The sequence below is a fragment of the Nycticebus coucang genome, chromosome 5, assembly GCF_027406575.1.
Source record: "Nycticebus coucang isolate mNycCou1 chromosome 5, mNycCou1.pri, whole genome shotgun sequence".
Taxonomy (NCBI): domain Eukaryota; kingdom Metazoa; phylum Chordata; class Mammalia; order Primates; family Lorisidae; genus Nycticebus; species Nycticebus coucang.
Window position 1 is genome coordinate 114,721,864 of NC_069784.1, and position 16,165 is coordinate 114,738,028.

Here is a 16,165-nt window from a genome sequence, read left to right on the forward strand (position 1 = left end):
GCTAGGGTGAACTATTTATCAGGACATGCAAAAATGAAGCCTTGGAAACACAAGGCCAGGACCATTACCAGACTAGAACTATTTCTCAGCAGGAATGCCACTTAAATGTGATGCCACCGGGGCACTAGATGTGCAGAAACCGAGAAGGGGAAATGGAGCAAGGAGCAAGTGCGGGGACAAGGGTGGGACCGTTCTAATTCCTAACTTTGTCCAAGACTGGCTTTGCCCCCGAGAAGCCCAAGACGGCAGGACCACGGGTCGGATATCACCTCGACGTACAATCTCTCCCAGCCCGGCTCTCGGGTTTTACCGCTCCTTTTTCTCGAAATCCCCTCCAGGGCCGAGTCTAGAACTCCCCCTACGAGCTCATCACGTGCATAGCTCAAACTTTTCAGACTCTGCCGGAGGCCTGCGGTCCAGGGCGCCGGGGTGGTTTTTAGGGTTTTCTTTCTTTCTTATTTCCCTTCTTCTTCTCCACAGTTGATGATTTTCTGCAGAAAAACGGCTGCGGAAAAAGAACCTATTTCATTTCCACTTCCCATCACTGCGATTTCCACATGGATGTGACGTTGGGCCCAGCTCCCGAAATGGCCAGGTGACTCACGAGGGGACACCCCGGGGCGGGGCGCAGGAGTTTCTCGGCCGGCCGGCCAGCGGGCGGGGCGGGGCGGGGCGCGGCGGCCGGGCGGGAGGGGACCGCGCGCGCTGCTCGCCTGTCGCGCCCCCTGGCGGCGGCTGAGCCGGAGGCCAAACTCTCAAGTCACGTGACTGGAAAGTCCCTGATGGAAGGAAATCCCCGGCAACCAGTACAACTGAAAGGGAAAAAAGGAAACTGCGCAGTCTGCAGCCTCCGTGGCGGCCAAGTGCAGAGACCTGCGAGTCCGCGGGGGCGGAGCAGCGAGGGTAGCCGCCAGCGGAGATCACACCCCCGGCAGCCGCGAGTCCAACTCCGGGCTTCCATGGGGCACCGTCTCTGCACGGCCCCGGCTCCGACCCCTGCCAGCGGCGCTTGCCTGTCCTGACCCGGACTTGGGATTTCAGCAGAGAATCGCGCGGCTCGGAGAGGTAAGCGCCGCGCCTCCCGGCGCGTTCTGCCCGCCGCGGCCACGGGCTGCGGGTGCATATTGATTGGGCAGCGATCCCCGTGCTGGCCCCGTCTTCTTGGCATCGGTTTTGCAGCGGTCCTGGAGGAGAATTTATTGGCCGTTTGTTCCCATTCTAGATTTTGAAGTGCTGGGAGTTGTGGTCGCCGCTACAGATGTTGTAGTGACAGCCCTGCATTTCTCCAGCCAACTGTTCCTTTTAGATTATGCAGAGAAAAGCTGCAGCGGACTGGTGGAGAGTTGACTTTCGGGCCCCTTGGTCGGGTGGTCGCTGGTGCTTTACTCCTTTTAGTGTCTTTTTTTTTTTTTTTTTGCAATCAAGCGTTGCATGCCCATGGCCACGTAGACCTTGCAGAAGCACTGTGGCTTCTTCCTGGATTGTGCGGAACCAGCCCAGCAGGGGCTAAGGTGTCACAGGGGCAGCCAAACTGGGCGAGGGTTAGGGACTTCAGTCAGCCGCCTCCCCAGCTTCCAGGGGTCTGTGCAGAGGCATCGGGTCAGGACTCAGGCTCCCTCTTTGTCAGTTGCAGAAGTGTAAGGGAAGTGGGCGTGTAGAAGTGGGTTGCTAGCCTACCTTTGGGGGGCTCCACTTTAGCAGCGATCTGCAGGCCCCTACCCCACAGTCATTGTCAGCCCGGGTCGTCCCACATCCTGCCACCTGGCCTCTCAGGAAAACAGTGGTATTAAATAAGAAGGGAGCTCGGCTCTTTTTGAGTCCCCTTTGTTGTTTTCACTTCTCCCTGCCTCTGATCTTTCCTTGGAAAGCCAGTCTGGTCAGCTGTCTCAGGGCAGCATTTTGGGAAAACCATTCTAGGTTAAAGAGTCTTCTGGACCACAACCCTGATGACTCAGATTATTGGACTTCCAGTGAGTGCTGCAGTCTTATGTATAAGGTGCTGCTTTGATTTTTTTTTTGCCCTTCTTACGATTTTTGAATTTTAGGAGGGGTCGTTCCCAAAATTTGGATTGAGGTACTTGACTAATCCGTCAGATGGACAAAAATGTTTGCCTGGAGTGGAAAAAAATAAAACAAAGGGGAGAAGAGTTTGAGTAATGATTAACTTATATAGAATCTCATTTGTGACAAAAATTGGGAAATGTATTAAGGCAGTGAGGTAATAGATGTAAAAACAAAATGTTAGGGCTAATATTGGGGAGGGGTTGCACATAAGGACATTATAATCATGTATCAGAAAAAATTTATTCTTCAATCTTAAGTGTGGAGAAGCCTGAGAACTGGAAACTTGGGCAGCGGATTTTGATTTCTTTTAAGAAGGCAACTTTGCAGGTTGTGCAAGGCTCAATCTAGCATGAGATCCCACTGGGCTATGGAGTCTTGACGTTTGCATGTCTGGTACACTTTAACAGCTCTCACCATTTTAGGTCTTTGCTGAAAAATCTTTAGGTCCAGAAAAGAAAAATGCAAGAGTCAGTAAAGCAACAAGAGGCAACACCTAGTTTGTTTGAAATCGTTCTTCTCCCAGTCTGTATCCATCTGAGAGCGGCAGTGGTGGGAATTGGAAGGGGCAAGTAGTGGAAAATCTGGCTCCTAGGCAAAGCTCTGCGCCTTCATGGCCACGTCCCTGCTCAGGACCTGTACCTCCATTTCCTTAGCTGCAGATGAAGGTGGTTATGTGACTTCGAGGAAGGGAATAAGGTCATTGTTTGTTTTTAACCCCAGCTTCAAGTGTGGTGATTGACCTTCATTAGGTGGTCAGGTAGCATTTGTTGGCTGCATGGATGAATGAATGACCTAGTGAAAGAGACTTTGCTGTGTCATAAAGGAATAGTGTATGTGGTATTTTTGTCCCTTCATTGTGTCTGTAATCCTGCGTTGTGACTTTGCCCAATTCGATCAGCCAGGAATGTCTAGCATTATAGGAGAGAGCACCATTTGACCCAGAGAATGATTTCTCCCAGGCTTCCCTGAGCGATCAAGTGAAGCATCCTAGTCCAAAGCTACCACCATTAAAACTCCTCAGGAGCCACCCTCAGGTCATCTCATCCAACCTTTCTCCTGTGAGTGGGCCACAGGAATTTAGATCACCTTATTGATGGCTTTAAGAGCCTAGACCCATCCAGAAGTGGTTTCCCTAATGTCTGGGTTTCTTGCCCTCCCTCTTGCACAGGTTTAACTTTTTATCACCTGGCAAATAGTATGATGCAGGAGTCGCCTAAATAATTGCTGCGAAACTCCCTAGAGAATATCTTTGTGCTCTGAAACCATTTCTTGTCTTGTTGGAAGTTGTGATGTGTGTTGAGGCTCCCGATTAAGGGCTGTAGTGAACAGGAGCTGCACCCTGGAGGAATACTACATTATATTAATTTATATCATCCCACGCTATTGTCATGGGTCATAGATTCTGTCCTTGTCCCCACACTTCTTTCATTTGTCTTGGGTTGTCTCTTGGCTGAAACTTCTTTCCTTGTCTGCTTCCAGATTTTCATTTCCTCCACCAACTGAATATTCTTAATGATTTCTGGGTGTAGGGCAGGGTGGAAGTGCATCTGTTGGTACCTGGAGAGTACTAATAAAATTTGATTGTGCCAGGTATGATGGCACCTCAGTGTCTGTAGCTAGTTGAGATGCTGAGCTAGGAGAATCATTTGAGCCCAGAAGTTTAAGACCAGCCTGGGCAACATAGCAAGACCCCATCTCTAAAGAAAAAAAACAAACAAACAAAAAATAAAAATTTTAAATACTAAGTAAAAGTTTGGTTGGCAGTTGATTTGAAATAATTGAGCTCCAGTGTGTGTTATTAAAAGTGTAGAGTTTGTTTCTGTTGTTGTTATTCTATTTCTTATTGTATTGTTGTAAAGTCTAAATGATTGAGGCTAAAGAAGAAACACCAACCAGCAGCCTAGATGATAACATAAGATTGCAGGATTTTCTGTAAAATATTTATTGTCATTCCAGCATAGGGAGGGAGTGATAAATCAAGACTTTACTGGAGAGCTAGGATTGCTTGGTGGTGGTCTTAAGGGAAGAGCTCTTATTGTGCCCTTAATTGGCATTCAGTACTCCCCAAAGCCAGCAGCTGCTCCAGTGTGGCATCAGAATGCAGTGACAGCTTAAGTCAGTGTTGAGGAGCAGTCCCTGTTGCTGATAGACAGGCTTGGCTCCCTGACAGACGATACTGAAAACACAGGTTATCCCCCTCCTCCTCAGTACCCACTCCCCGCCTTCCTTCTCTTGTTTAGACTAATCTTTAAAAGTGATGTAACTTAAAACAGTCCAGTGTGAGTTAATCTTTGGGGCCAGCTAGTATCCTGGGAGTAGAGGTGACTAAGATCTTGTGCCTACAAATTAGGGTAATGACAAATCAAACACTGGGGTTTCCTGCAGGCAGGTATATAGGAGTGGGGTCAAAGTCAAGCTAACGGAATGGGTTTTTTCCCCCTCCTCGTCAGGTATTGGAGAGCACAATGGCTGAACAACTCCTTCCCCAGGCCTTGTATTTGAGCAATATGCGGAAAGCTGTGAAGATACGAGAGAGAACTCCAGAAGATGTTTTTAAACCTACCAATGGGATCATTCATCATTTTAGAACCATGCACCGGTACACGCTGGAAATGTTTAGAACTTGCCAGTTTTGCCCTCAATTTCGGGAGATCATCCACAAAGCCCTCATCGACAGAAACATCCAGGCTTCCCTGGAAAGCCAGAAGAAGCTCAATTGGTGTCGAGAAGTCAGGAAGCTGGTGGCTCTGAAAACAAATGGTAAGACTTGCTCTTTTGTGCTTCTTTTTTTTTTTTTTAAGACAGAGTCTTGCTTTGTCGCCCTTGGTAGAGTGCTGTTGTGTCATAGCTCACAGCAAAATCAAACTCTTAGGCTCCATTTGTCCAGAGGATGGTTTCCACTGCTGGGTCTTCCATTCATGCAGTTTTTTTTATAGTGCTAGCCCAAACTCATCTTGCTCAGATTTAGCATAGACATCTAAGTATAGAATCTCATGTTTATTAGAGATATTTTCTAATTGTATCTATTAGAGCACAGAGCACATTAGGGTTTAGGGAATGTATTTCTAGACACCATGCCCCAGTTAAGTGATTTGTTTCTAACTCTTGTGACTATTTAATCATCTGTAAAATCCCTTTCTCTGGCCAGTAATGGAAATGTTAAAAGGCTTGAAGTTGGAAAGGAAAGCATGGTGTGAAAACTATTACTGTTGTTTGCCATTGTCATTAGAAAATGCTTGTGATGTTCTTACACCTCTTGAATTGGTGGCATTTTATGGGTTAACCAGTGAATGGCAGTTAACGATGTGGGGCTCCTTTTGTCTCCCCCTCCCTTGCCTAGGTTCTGTTGCTTGGGGTCCTATAATATGAAATAGAAAGATATTGGAGATTTTTAGCACAAACTGTAGACCCCTCTACTTCATTACTTTAAGGGATTCCTAGTCCCTGAAATTCTTCCTGTCTGTGCCTTTCTGTCCGATGGACTTGATTGCTAGGAGCTATATCCTGTTCCAGGCTCTACTGTTTGATATTTTATCATTTGTCTTGAGCAAGAGTGCGGACATCAACAGGAGCATCTGAGCATACTGCTGCATGCAGGTGCAAAACTCTGCTCTGTGGAGGTAGAGAATTATTAGGATAAGCAAGTAGACTGTACAAAAGCCATTAAATGTTCATAGTTTGGGTCAGAGCAGGAATCTCAGCCCTTATCCCTGACAGTACTAAACCATCTGGATCAAAATAATACGCCCAAGAGCAGAAAATCCTTGTTGACAATGATTATGATAAGAAAATTAACTTAATTAACTAAATTGGTGCATTAACGTTGGCTGTTTTTGACTTGGATAACTTAGAATGATTGTGGGGGGTTTTGTTTTGATTCTAAGGGTTCTTGTACATCACCTCAACATCTAGTGTGAAACAGAGACTCTTAGAAACATAAGTAGAAAGGGGTAGCTGCTGTCTGCAGTGTTCTTGGCATTAAGTTAAGTGATGTGGGAAAATAGGTAGTTGGCGTTAAGTCATCCTCAAGCATTTTATGTGCCCGACAATTTGAGGTTTTAACCCTCTACCACTTTGTTACAAAAAAGAGTCAACTTCGGGAGATTTGGAAACAGAGATTCTCCTGAATTAGAAATATGGTAGAAAGTGGAAAACCTTGTTATCGTTAACAAAATTAACTGACATTTTACTGTATTTCCTCCAGAAAGCAAATACTATATTTCCATAAGAAAAAAAATGGAGTATAAATAGGAAACACTTATTTTGCAAACGTATGTCATTTAAGTCAATAGGGAGTCACACTACAAATTAAACTACAAAAACAAATTCATTTTAATAACATTTTCTGAGATATTTATTAATATTTTCTAAAGAGTTTTAGGCTCAGAATCCTTTTTTTCCCCCACTTTTGAGAAAATTCCTTAAAATTTTGAAAAAGGAAGAACAGACATTTAAGGGAGAGAGGGAAAAACAAATGATTTTTTTTCTTTAATTTTTTTTAGTAACTTTTTTTTTTAAGTCCCCCCCCACCCCATGTCCAAAAGAGGGTTCTTCAAAGGCAGTGGTGTGTTTGGGGAGGGGGTGATTCACAAGTTTGCATTTGAGGATATGAGACTGTGGTGAATGAGGAAGGGAGTAGGTGGCATAAAATTGAAACTTCATGTGAAAAATTCCAGCGTCTATTGGCTGCAGCGATTTCACTTGTATAATGAGTAGCCCTATCCCTGCTCACCCTGGCCACGCCCACTTGGAAAGTCCAGGGTGCCCTTCGCAGTTTAAATGTCTACACACCAGAACAAAAAGTACAATAGCTGTTGCTCAATTGCTAGTCAAATAACTTAGCACTGGGGAATTCCAGATGTTACTTAGGGAATTTTATACTGGTGCATCTCAATAAAGAACTGAAAGTAAGCACAAGAAGAAAAAAAGCCTTATCTTTGCTCTAGATTTTGCAAAGGGGAAATTTCAACAGAATGCAATCGTTGCCACACTTCTGCCAACACACCAGGCTTGAGTGACATTTTTTGTTCATTTTGTTCAAATACTTAGTTTTTTCACGTGTGTAAATTGAAGGGAATACTGCCTTGGATATATATTTGAGGTTTTGTTGTTTTGTTTTTTTTTTAACAATTTGACCATAATTAAAATTTAATAACATTTCAAAATCACCTTATTGTTCTACATACGGAATAGGGTAAGAAACAGTTTAACTTTTCTTTATAAAAACTATTTTGTACTTGTTAAAGGGATTAAAAAGTTAACTTTATTTTTTGTTTTAAACATTCCCCCAGAATGCTTATCGTTTGGAGGTTGAACAAAATGCAATCTATTAAATTACGAGTTTTAACCTGGAAAAGTCACAACTAAATAGAATAAATTAGACCTATTTTCTTCTTGTGTTTGTTTTTCTCAAAATGCCAGCCCTAAACACTAATTTATTTTCAAAGTTAGACATCCAGGTACGGTTTAACTTCTAAAAAAGACTTTACAATTGGTGATAAGCAGTTTCTCAGAAGGCATGTTCAGGGGGCTTGGAGCTGGTAGGCCACAGCTAATTGGATGTTGTCAAGCCCACTCTACAAAGCAGGAGAGGAAACTCCCAGGTTCCAAAGGCTAACGTGGAATGGCCAAGTCATTTGCTGCTGAGTCATAGCCAGACCGTCCCTGTCTGGTAGATGAAGCCCGGCCTGCTTCCTGGTCTGTGCATGCTGGCCTGGATGTTCATCTGCAGGGTTCCAGAGCTAGTGCCACTACCTTCGCCAGCAGTCCAGGGAATGCTGGAAAGGGATGGGCTTTAGATGCCATAATCCAGTGTTATCATTTCACAAAAAAGAAAAAATGCCTAGAGAGCATAAGGAATTTCCCTCAAGGTCACGTGAAGGACTTAAGGGCAGACTGAGCTTAGAACCAAGGCCAAGGTTCTCTGGCTGTGGTGTTCTTGTGAAATGTTATCAAGTGTCCCCTTGACTGAAATGTTAAAGCACCGTAAATTGTTTAGCCCCCTATGATAGCAGTAGGGACAGTTTATTCTAAAAACCTTTGGGAGACTGACCTTAAATGCAGATCACTTGACTTGGCATCTCTTCCCTTCCCTTCTGCCCTCAGGGGATGGCAACTGCCTCATGCATGCTGTTTCTCAGTACTTGTGGGGCATTCCGGACACAGACTTGGTCCTCAGGAAGGCACTCTTCAGCACGCTTAAGGAGACGGACACGCAAAACTTTAAATTCCGCTGGCAACTGGAGTCTCTCAGATCTCAAGAATTTGTGGAAACGGGGCTTTGCTATGACACTCGGGTATGTCTTGTTCCCTCCCAAGCATCTCTTGACAGAGCTCTATGTGGTGGGTAAAGGGTGTCCCAGGCCAGTTCCTGCCCTCAGGGATCATATGACAGACTAGGTTACATGAATGTGGCTAAGCTAGATGGACTGGATGGAAGATACCAGAAACCTCCTGTGGGATCAACCTGAGGCTTTGGCCACTGCTCTCTTCACTTTAGCTGAGGGTCTTCCAAATGGGGCCTTTTCCTTAGGCATTTTTGTTGTATTTCGGTTCTTTGGCCCCAGCATGATTTGCAGAGCCAGTCAATACAATTAAGACACCTGCCTCGCTTGCCTCAGTCACGAGCTTGGAATTCTTGTGTTTGTTTGGATGAGGAGCTTCCATGTTGGGCCTCATGAGGGAGTTTTTTGAAAGCAGGTGCTGTCCCCAACCTCCCCCACTTTTGACTTTGCCTTATCGTGGAAAAAAGTAAAGGAAGAGAATCAAAACGGTGGGGGGGGGGAAGGGTGATCATTTGAATGATGGTTTCAAGAAAGGGGAAAAATCAGCTGAGTTATATAAATGAATAATTGTCAGGTGATGTCAGAATGACTTTTTAACGCAGAGTGCATTCAACCTTTCTCCCCTTAGAACTGGAATGACGAATGGGACAACCTTATCAAGATGGCTTCCACAGACACGCCAGGGGCCCAAGGTGGACTTCAGTATAATTCACTGGAAGAAATACACATATTTGTCCTTTGTAACATCCTCAGAAGGCCAATCATTGTCATTTCAGGTGAGATGCCTGCAGATCACTTATTTTCATTGAAGTGCTTTTCCGCTTTCGTGCTTGGGCTCTCAGGAAAGACCCGCACTATCAAAGTTACAGGTAACAGTAGCTAAATGGCATTTGCAAAAGTCACACGAGGACCTTATTTTTCTTTTCTCCTTCCTTGAACAGACAAAATGCTAAGAAGTTTGGAATCGGGCTCAAATTTCGCCCCTTTGAGACTGGGTGGAATTTACCTGCCCCTCCACTGGCCTGCCCAGGAGTGCTATAGGTACCCCATCGTCCTCGGCTACGACAGCCAGCATTTTGTACCCCTAGTGACCCTGAAGGACAGTGGACCTGGTAAGAAAACTGCCTCAGTTTACACTCCCAGATGTCAGTTTGCTCTTTTGTTCCTTATTGAAATAGTCTTATTTAAGAATACTATTTTTTACTTAAATATATCATTCTATCATTTTCGTGTTTAGTAACAGGAATACAATCATAATACCCCCATGTCCTTTTGTGTATAACTTGGAAAGTACTTTCAATGTGTTAATTGAAAGTAGAGGGTATATTTATATATATCACTACTACTACTAATATAAACACTTGATAAATCGAGGCACACAGAGCCCGTAATATAGTGTCGGGTATGGAGCAGGTAAATGTTGAGTTAGCTGTTATTTAATAGCTTCATGTAGAGTTGGCCCTATGCTAATAAGTGCTTTAGGCATTTTTTTTTGGCATATTTATTTTATTGCATTTCATCCTCATAGCATTCCTGTGATATGGAAGCATTGTAGCCTTATTTTACAGTTGAAGCTAGGAGAGGTTAAGCAACCTGTCCAACATCACATAACTTGATGGTGACAAAGCCAGAATTCAGAACTCAATTCTGGAGCATGGGGATTTAAACCATAAGATCCTCTGCCTCCAGGCTGGTTAATATTCTGTGACCTTCCTGGAAGCAAGTCATTTTATATTAGAGTCTGGCACATTTTGCTTTCTCATTCAAGTTTACAGCTACATATTGCTTTTCTGCATTTTCAAAATTTAGTTATTTTATGTCAGACCTTACATAAGACCACATTTAGTAGGATACTGTTTTACTTATGTAGTTGTTTTTTTTTCCTGTCTCAGAAATCCGAGCTGTTCCACTTGTTAACAGAGACCGAGGAAGATTTGAAGACTTAAAAGTTCACTTTTTGACAGATCATGAAAAGGAGATGAAGGAAAAGCTCTTAAGAGAGCACTTGATGCTGATAGAGATTCCAGTCCAAGGTTGGGACCATGGCACGACCCACCTCATCAATGCTGCAAAGTAAGAAGTTGGTGTTTAGCTCTTTTCTTTTGTCTCCCCACTTCAGTCACATTAGTGGCTGCCACCCCACAGTTCAACAAAAAAGGTTATCTGCAGCCAGCTTCCGCCCATGTGAAATAAATTCAGAGTCTTGCGCAGGCGTGGTTGGAGAGAAATGCATAAGGGAATACTAACTTGGATTTCAAGTGGAAATAAGGAATTTATCCAGAACAGTTTTTCTGGATATCTAGGTACTAGAATTAGAGTCAGCATTATGGTTTTTCAAGGATAGTTTTTTTTCCCTAATTGCTGGAATACCTATTAAAAAGACTAGCAGGTGAAGCCCATGACTTTACCATGCGGAAATGGGAGGAGAGCCCAAGAATACACCTTGTGCAGAAATCCAATCTTTATGTTAAAGGCATGCCTATTTCTGAGCCCTGTAAATGGATAGGAGATGACAGTGAAGACATAAGAGAATCAGCTTCTCAAAGTGGAGGTCAGCAAATTGCAGAGTTGAAAGCAAATAGGCAGCTCATCTGGATGCACCTGCCTCGCAGTCCCCTGGCAGTGAGGGCGAGTGCAGACGGGGCGCAAATTTGAAGTCAATAACAGCAAAATATGGAACACAAGGTTCCAAAGTCATTTGCAGTATAGACTAACCTCAAATGAATGGCCTGAATTTTACTAGAAATTAGATCTCTTAGAAGTTAGAAAATAAGAGTGACTTTTTCTTTAGAACTATCTGTAATTTGGGGTGTACCAAATGGATTAAATGAGTCTCTGATTTTAAAAATAATAGAGTCTTCTTAGGAGACTAACATCATTCAGCTCCAGCTCATGTTAGGACATGTGTTGTACTACAGTATGTTAGAAGTACAAGCTGTTTATGAAAGCCCCGCATTTCAATGAATGGCTATGGAGTTCTCAGAGTGAGTTCTGTGAGCTAATGCTATAAAAATCTTGTGTCGTCTCATGTTTCTCCCTTTGGTCTGCAGGTTGGATGAAGCTAACTTACCAAAAGAAATCAATCTGGTAGATGATTACTTTGAACTTGTTCAGCATGAGTATAAGAACTGGCAGGAAAACAAGGAGCACGGGAGGAAAGAGCTGCATGCTCAGAATCCTTCGGAGCCCGCCATGCCCCAGCTTTCTCTCATGGATGTAAAATGTGAAACACCGAACTGTCCTTTCTTCATGTCCGTAAACACTCAGCCTTTATGCCATGAATGCGCAGAGAGGCGGCAAAAGAATCAAAACAAACTCCCAAAGCTGAACTCCAAGCCAGGCACCAACGGGCTCCCTGGTGTGGCCCTCGGGGCCTCCCGGGGAGAGGCCTGCGAGCCCCTGAACTGGAACCCAGAGGAGCCAGCTGGGGGCCCGCATTCAGCCCCGCCAACAGCACCCAGCCTTTTCCTGTTCAGTGAGACCACCGCTATGAAGTGCAGGAGCCCCGGCTGCCCATTCACGCTGAACGTGCAGCACAATGGACTTTGTGAGCGCTGCCACAATGCCCGGCAGCGTCACGCCAGCCACACTGCAGACCACACCAGGCATTTAGATCCCAGCAAGTGCCGCGCCTGCCTGCAGGACGTCACCAGGACGTTTAATGGGATCTGCAGCACTTGCTTCAAAAGGACTACGGCAGAGCCCTCCCCCAGCCTCAACTCTAGTGTCCTTCCCTCCTGTCATCAGCGGTCCAAGTCAGACCCCTCACAGCTCACGCGGAGTCCCTCCCCACATGCGTGCCACAGAGCTGGAATTGACACCCCATCTGGCTGCCTCGCTTCAGCTGCACGGACTCCAGGGGACAGAACAGGGCCGAGCAAGTGCAGAAAAGCTGGCTGCATGTATTTTGGGACTCCAGAAAACAAGGGCTTTTGCACACTGTGTTTCATCGAGTACAGAGAAAACAAACGTGAGTAAAATGGTCCTCATGCAGCAGCTACTGTCTGGGGCAGGGGGTGGTTCCTGAACTGTAAGGAAAGGGGCCTATCTGAGCAGTCAGGGAGAGGGGTCGGAATCCACCGTGTCTTTCTCCCAGCTGGCACACGGGGACAGTCACAGTGGCTTTGACAGCCACACATGGAGGCAAAAAGCACTATATGATTGCAGCAGCTCCTGGATCTCTTGTCTCAAAAGCCAGAAGTGCCCTGGACATACAGGTCGCAGAATTTGCCTTAGTATCTGGCATTTATAAGACCGAGTTTAACCTCGATTTCTTTGGCAACTTTGGTATACTAGAAAAATTTCAAAATCTGAAGAGGAGTAGCTGGAGAGAGGAAAGTTTCCACTGACATTGTAAGAAAACATTTATGGTTTTGTAAATCTCTAATTGAAAGGAAGGGTGGCAGTTAATGTCTGCTGTGGTCAGTGCTCCATGTTCAAAGTGAGAGGTTTATAAAGCCAAAGATGCTTCACGAGTATTTTAATAATTTCTTTGCTGAATTTATAACAGGCTAGTCTCATACATATACTTAAAGCTGACTTAGGCTGTATTTGGGACTGGCTGATTTCTCCAGTGGCAGTGTCTCTATATCTGCAGGGTGACCCATGTGTGGTACTCACTAGCATCAACTCTCTTATAGATTTTGTCACTGCCTCAGGAAAAGCCAGTCCCAAGCCCTCCAGGTTCCAGAACACCGTGCCATGCCTGGGCAGGGAATGTGGTACCCTCGGAAGCACCATGTTTGAAGGCTACTGTCAGAAGTGTTTCATTGAAGCTCAGAACCAGAGATTTCACGAAGCCAAAAGGACCGAAGAGCAACTGGTGAGATATTTTAAGGCATTTCCCTCCTCCTGTGTGTTGGGGCCTCCTCGCCAGAGCAGTTTCTTCTGACTGTGACAAGCAGGTTTTCTTCCCTGCTGGGTTCTGTCTCCTCACAGTGATTAATTATTTAAGAAAGTCTCCTGGGAGAACCTGGGGGAAAAGTCCATGTCACTGTGGCTCCCCAGGTGGGAAGTACTACTGTCAAGTTCATGTACTTTAGAATTTATTTTAGAGAGGAAATAAAATCAGCCATAGCATAAAAACTCTTTATCCTGCAGAAAGCCAGATGGTGGTCAGAGGCTTCTTTGATAAGTGGTAGAAGCAGAGACATCTAGAAAGCAAACTTTCTTAAATAATTTCTTATCATGAGGAACAAGCAGGCAGAGCTTCCCCAGTGCCTCCCATTATGGCCCATGAGACAAGCCAATTTTGAGCAGATGCTGCTCCTGTTGTCTGAAGAATGGTAAATAAGTGCTAAGCCAGGATTGCAGGCCTCCACGTTACCTGGTTAGTTCCCCCTCGGCCTCCCTGGGGCCAGGTTGGCTTTCACTGGGACAGGAAGGAGCCCTTCTTGGGGAGCTCCAGCTCACAGGCTGCGCATGCACCCTGTTAACCTGCTTAGGCAGATAAAGCTCTTTGTAGAATGCACACTGTCTAATGAGTTCTTATTGTACGGTCCCTGAGAAACATGAGCAACAGTTCTGTCTGTTCCTTTCAGAGATCCAGCCAGCGCAGAGACGTGTCTCGAGCCACACAGAGCACCTCAAGGCCCAAGTGTGCCCGGGCTTCCTGCAAGAACATCCTGGCCTGCCGCAACGAGGAGCTCTGCATGGAGTGCCAGCACCTGCCCCACCGGGCTGAGCCTGCTGCCGAGGACCCCCCTAAGCAGCGCTGCCGGGCCCCCGCCTGTGATCACTTCGGCAACACCAAGTGCAACGGCTACTGCAACGAGTGCTTTCAGTTCAAGCAGATGTATGGCTGACCGTGGCGGTGGCCAGCCCCTGCCAGGAGAGGGGCCTCAAGTTGCCAGACAGCGTGGTGCTGTCCTCGAACCCTCAGCCGCCACTGGAGGGTCAGTCCCCACAGTGATGGGCTCGAGGGTGTCATTGATCAGGGGAGGAAAGATAAGCATTGTGCTGTGATGCTGGAGTTCGGTAACTGGGGAATTGTTCTCAGGGGGCCTTAGAAAACAAAGCTTGTGACTGGCTGTGGTTGATGTCACACTCAGCCCATGCAGGAGGCCGGAAGTGTCTTTGGACTTGGAACGTGAGTTAGGACGGCCTGTGGTCTGTGCACTGCCAGGACTGCTCTGTCATCTTGGGAGAGAAGGGAAAAGACATGCTGTTGGGCAGGTTGGGGATCCCAGAGCCATTTCACCTGCCCTCCTTCAGCATTTCGTGGAGCTGTGAAGCTGAATCCTTACGGCTCCGAGGCCCTCTGCAAGAAGCTCAAGGAAGCTCAGGGAAAATGGACACGTTTAGAGAGTGTCAGCCATTAATGGTGTTTTTCTATCCGTCTAGTCCCTTTCCTGGGGACCCAGCAGAAAAGCAGAACCCCCGCGGACTGTGATTCTGAGGCAGCTGAGTCAATTATGTTCCCTGAAAAGAAAACAAGCTGCTCTTTACCATGTGCACCTTTTAAAAATCAGAATTATTTTAGTGAGAAGACATGTAACTCAGGGTTATCACTGTCTTCACTCCTTAAAAGAGTGGCCTGAACTGAGATGTGTGTAAAAAAGTGTATATATATATATATATATATATATATATGCTATGCCCTTATATTATGTGTGAGGGTTTTTTTAAATTATACTGAAATGCTGCTGTAAATAGGAAAACTGAATAATAATAAACCTATTTTCTGGTTGTTGTTGAGACAATGTCTATATACACAACTTATATGAACTCAACCAGCTGCCTGTTGAAGGGGAGCTGTCCAGTACTTCACTTTATTTATTTTATTGCAAGCGTCAAGGTTATTTAAATGAAGATATTTTTTTCTACTCTGGGGAAAATGCTGAAGCATCTCCTTGAGGCACCATTTTTGCTCTGGGTCAGCTTAGAGAACCAGAGAAGTCCCTGACCACAGTGAGGGAGTTGGCCTTTTTGATCCACCTTGCTGGCCTCCCCGGGAAAGAAGCAACGGCATCAAGGGTAAATTAATTAAAGTCTCACTAAAGGGTGAATTAATTAATTTCTCTTTGTGAAACTCCACCACGTGGTAATAAATAATTGTCTGTGTTCTGTAGATGCCTGTGCATACATACCCTACCTCCTTGGAGAGAAGATGAGAGATGGAGTGGAGGCGAGACTGGGAGCGGCCATGGGGAAAGCTGTGGCCTTCCATGATGGCTTTATTTGCTGTGTTAATGCAATGTCCTGGGAGGCTGGGCAGTGACCTGGCGTCCTGGGCTCCCCAGCATTGGGACAGCAAAACCCAGTAAGCAGGAATCTGAGGAGATGTCTCTCTGTCGTTAGCCGGCAGCTTCCCTCTGTACGTCGTGTTGCTGTCTTACTTTTGCTCTGGACTAAAAGGGGAAATGCGGTTTCCCAGGAAGAAAGCCTGTTATTCTTTCAGTCCAGACTTAAGACCCGAAACTGTTTGTGATACGTCACTCGACATCACCTTTACTCATGTTATCAGGTTTTCTAGTTGGAGCTCTCAATATTGTTTTCCCCGACGCCTATATAATTGCTTTCCAGAGGTGTCAAATAAACGTCAGTGTTTTCATCTGCATCTCTACAAGCGGATCCCCATAATGCTTTGTGTCTGTCAAGATTTTCATTCTTAATGTGAAAGATGTGGAATTATTTATACTTATTATAGAATATATTTGAAATTTGCACATTTAGTTGCCTCCAATAGAAAATTCTGTACTTTTTGTTGGTCTTCTTCAAGTTTTCCTAAATAAATGTAACTTTTCACAAGAGTCAAAATTTTAAAAATAAATTATTTAAGTACAAATTTTGGTGTTTTCTATGGATGAATGCTGAAA

General features: G+C 45.1%; 1 protein-coding gene across 2 annotated transcripts; it reads left to right on the plus strand.

The window, feature by feature from the left end:
* The first annotated feature begins 780 nt into the window (after positions 1 to 780).
* On the plus strand, positions 781 to 16,128 carry TNFAIP3 (TNF alpha induced protein 3). 2 transcript variants are annotated; one of them, XR_008380209.1, is made up of 10 exons: positions 781 to 1,065; positions 4,515 to 4,824; positions 8,170 to 8,360; positions 8,977 to 9,124; positions 9,290 to 9,460; positions 10,241 to 10,421; positions 11,399 to 12,318; positions 12,989 to 13,170; positions 13,889 to 15,323; positions 15,419 to 16,128. XR_008380209.1 is itself a non-coding variant. In XM_053591889.1 (9 exons), the coding sequence occupies exons 2-9, from the start codon at positions 4,530 to 4,532 to the stop codon at positions 14,150 to 14,152; spliced, it is 2,352 nt and encodes a 783-aa protein (XP_053447864.1). In that variant the 5' UTR covers positions 781 to 1,065; positions 4,515 to 4,529; the 3' UTR covers positions 14,153 to 16,128. The 2 variants fall into 2 exon arrangements, 1 of the variants encoding a protein (XP_053447864.1); XM_053591889.1 differs by having other exon boundaries at positions 13,889 to 16,128.
* The last annotated feature ends 37 nt before the right edge of the window (positions 16,129 to 16,165 follow it).

Coding starts and splice junctions, on each gene's coding strand:
- TNFAIP3 (XM_053591889.1), top strand. CDS start 4,530: ATGGCTGAACAACTCCTTCCCCAGGCCTTGTATTTGAGCAATATGCGG. Junction 8,361..8,976: donor GGCTTTGCTATGACACTCGG/GTATGTCTTGTT, acceptor TTCTCCCCTTAG/AACTGGAATGACGAATGGGA. Junction 13,171..13,888: donor AAAGGACCGAAGAGCAACTG/GTGAGATATTTT, acceptor TGTTCCTTTCAG/AGATCCAGCCAGCGCAGAGA.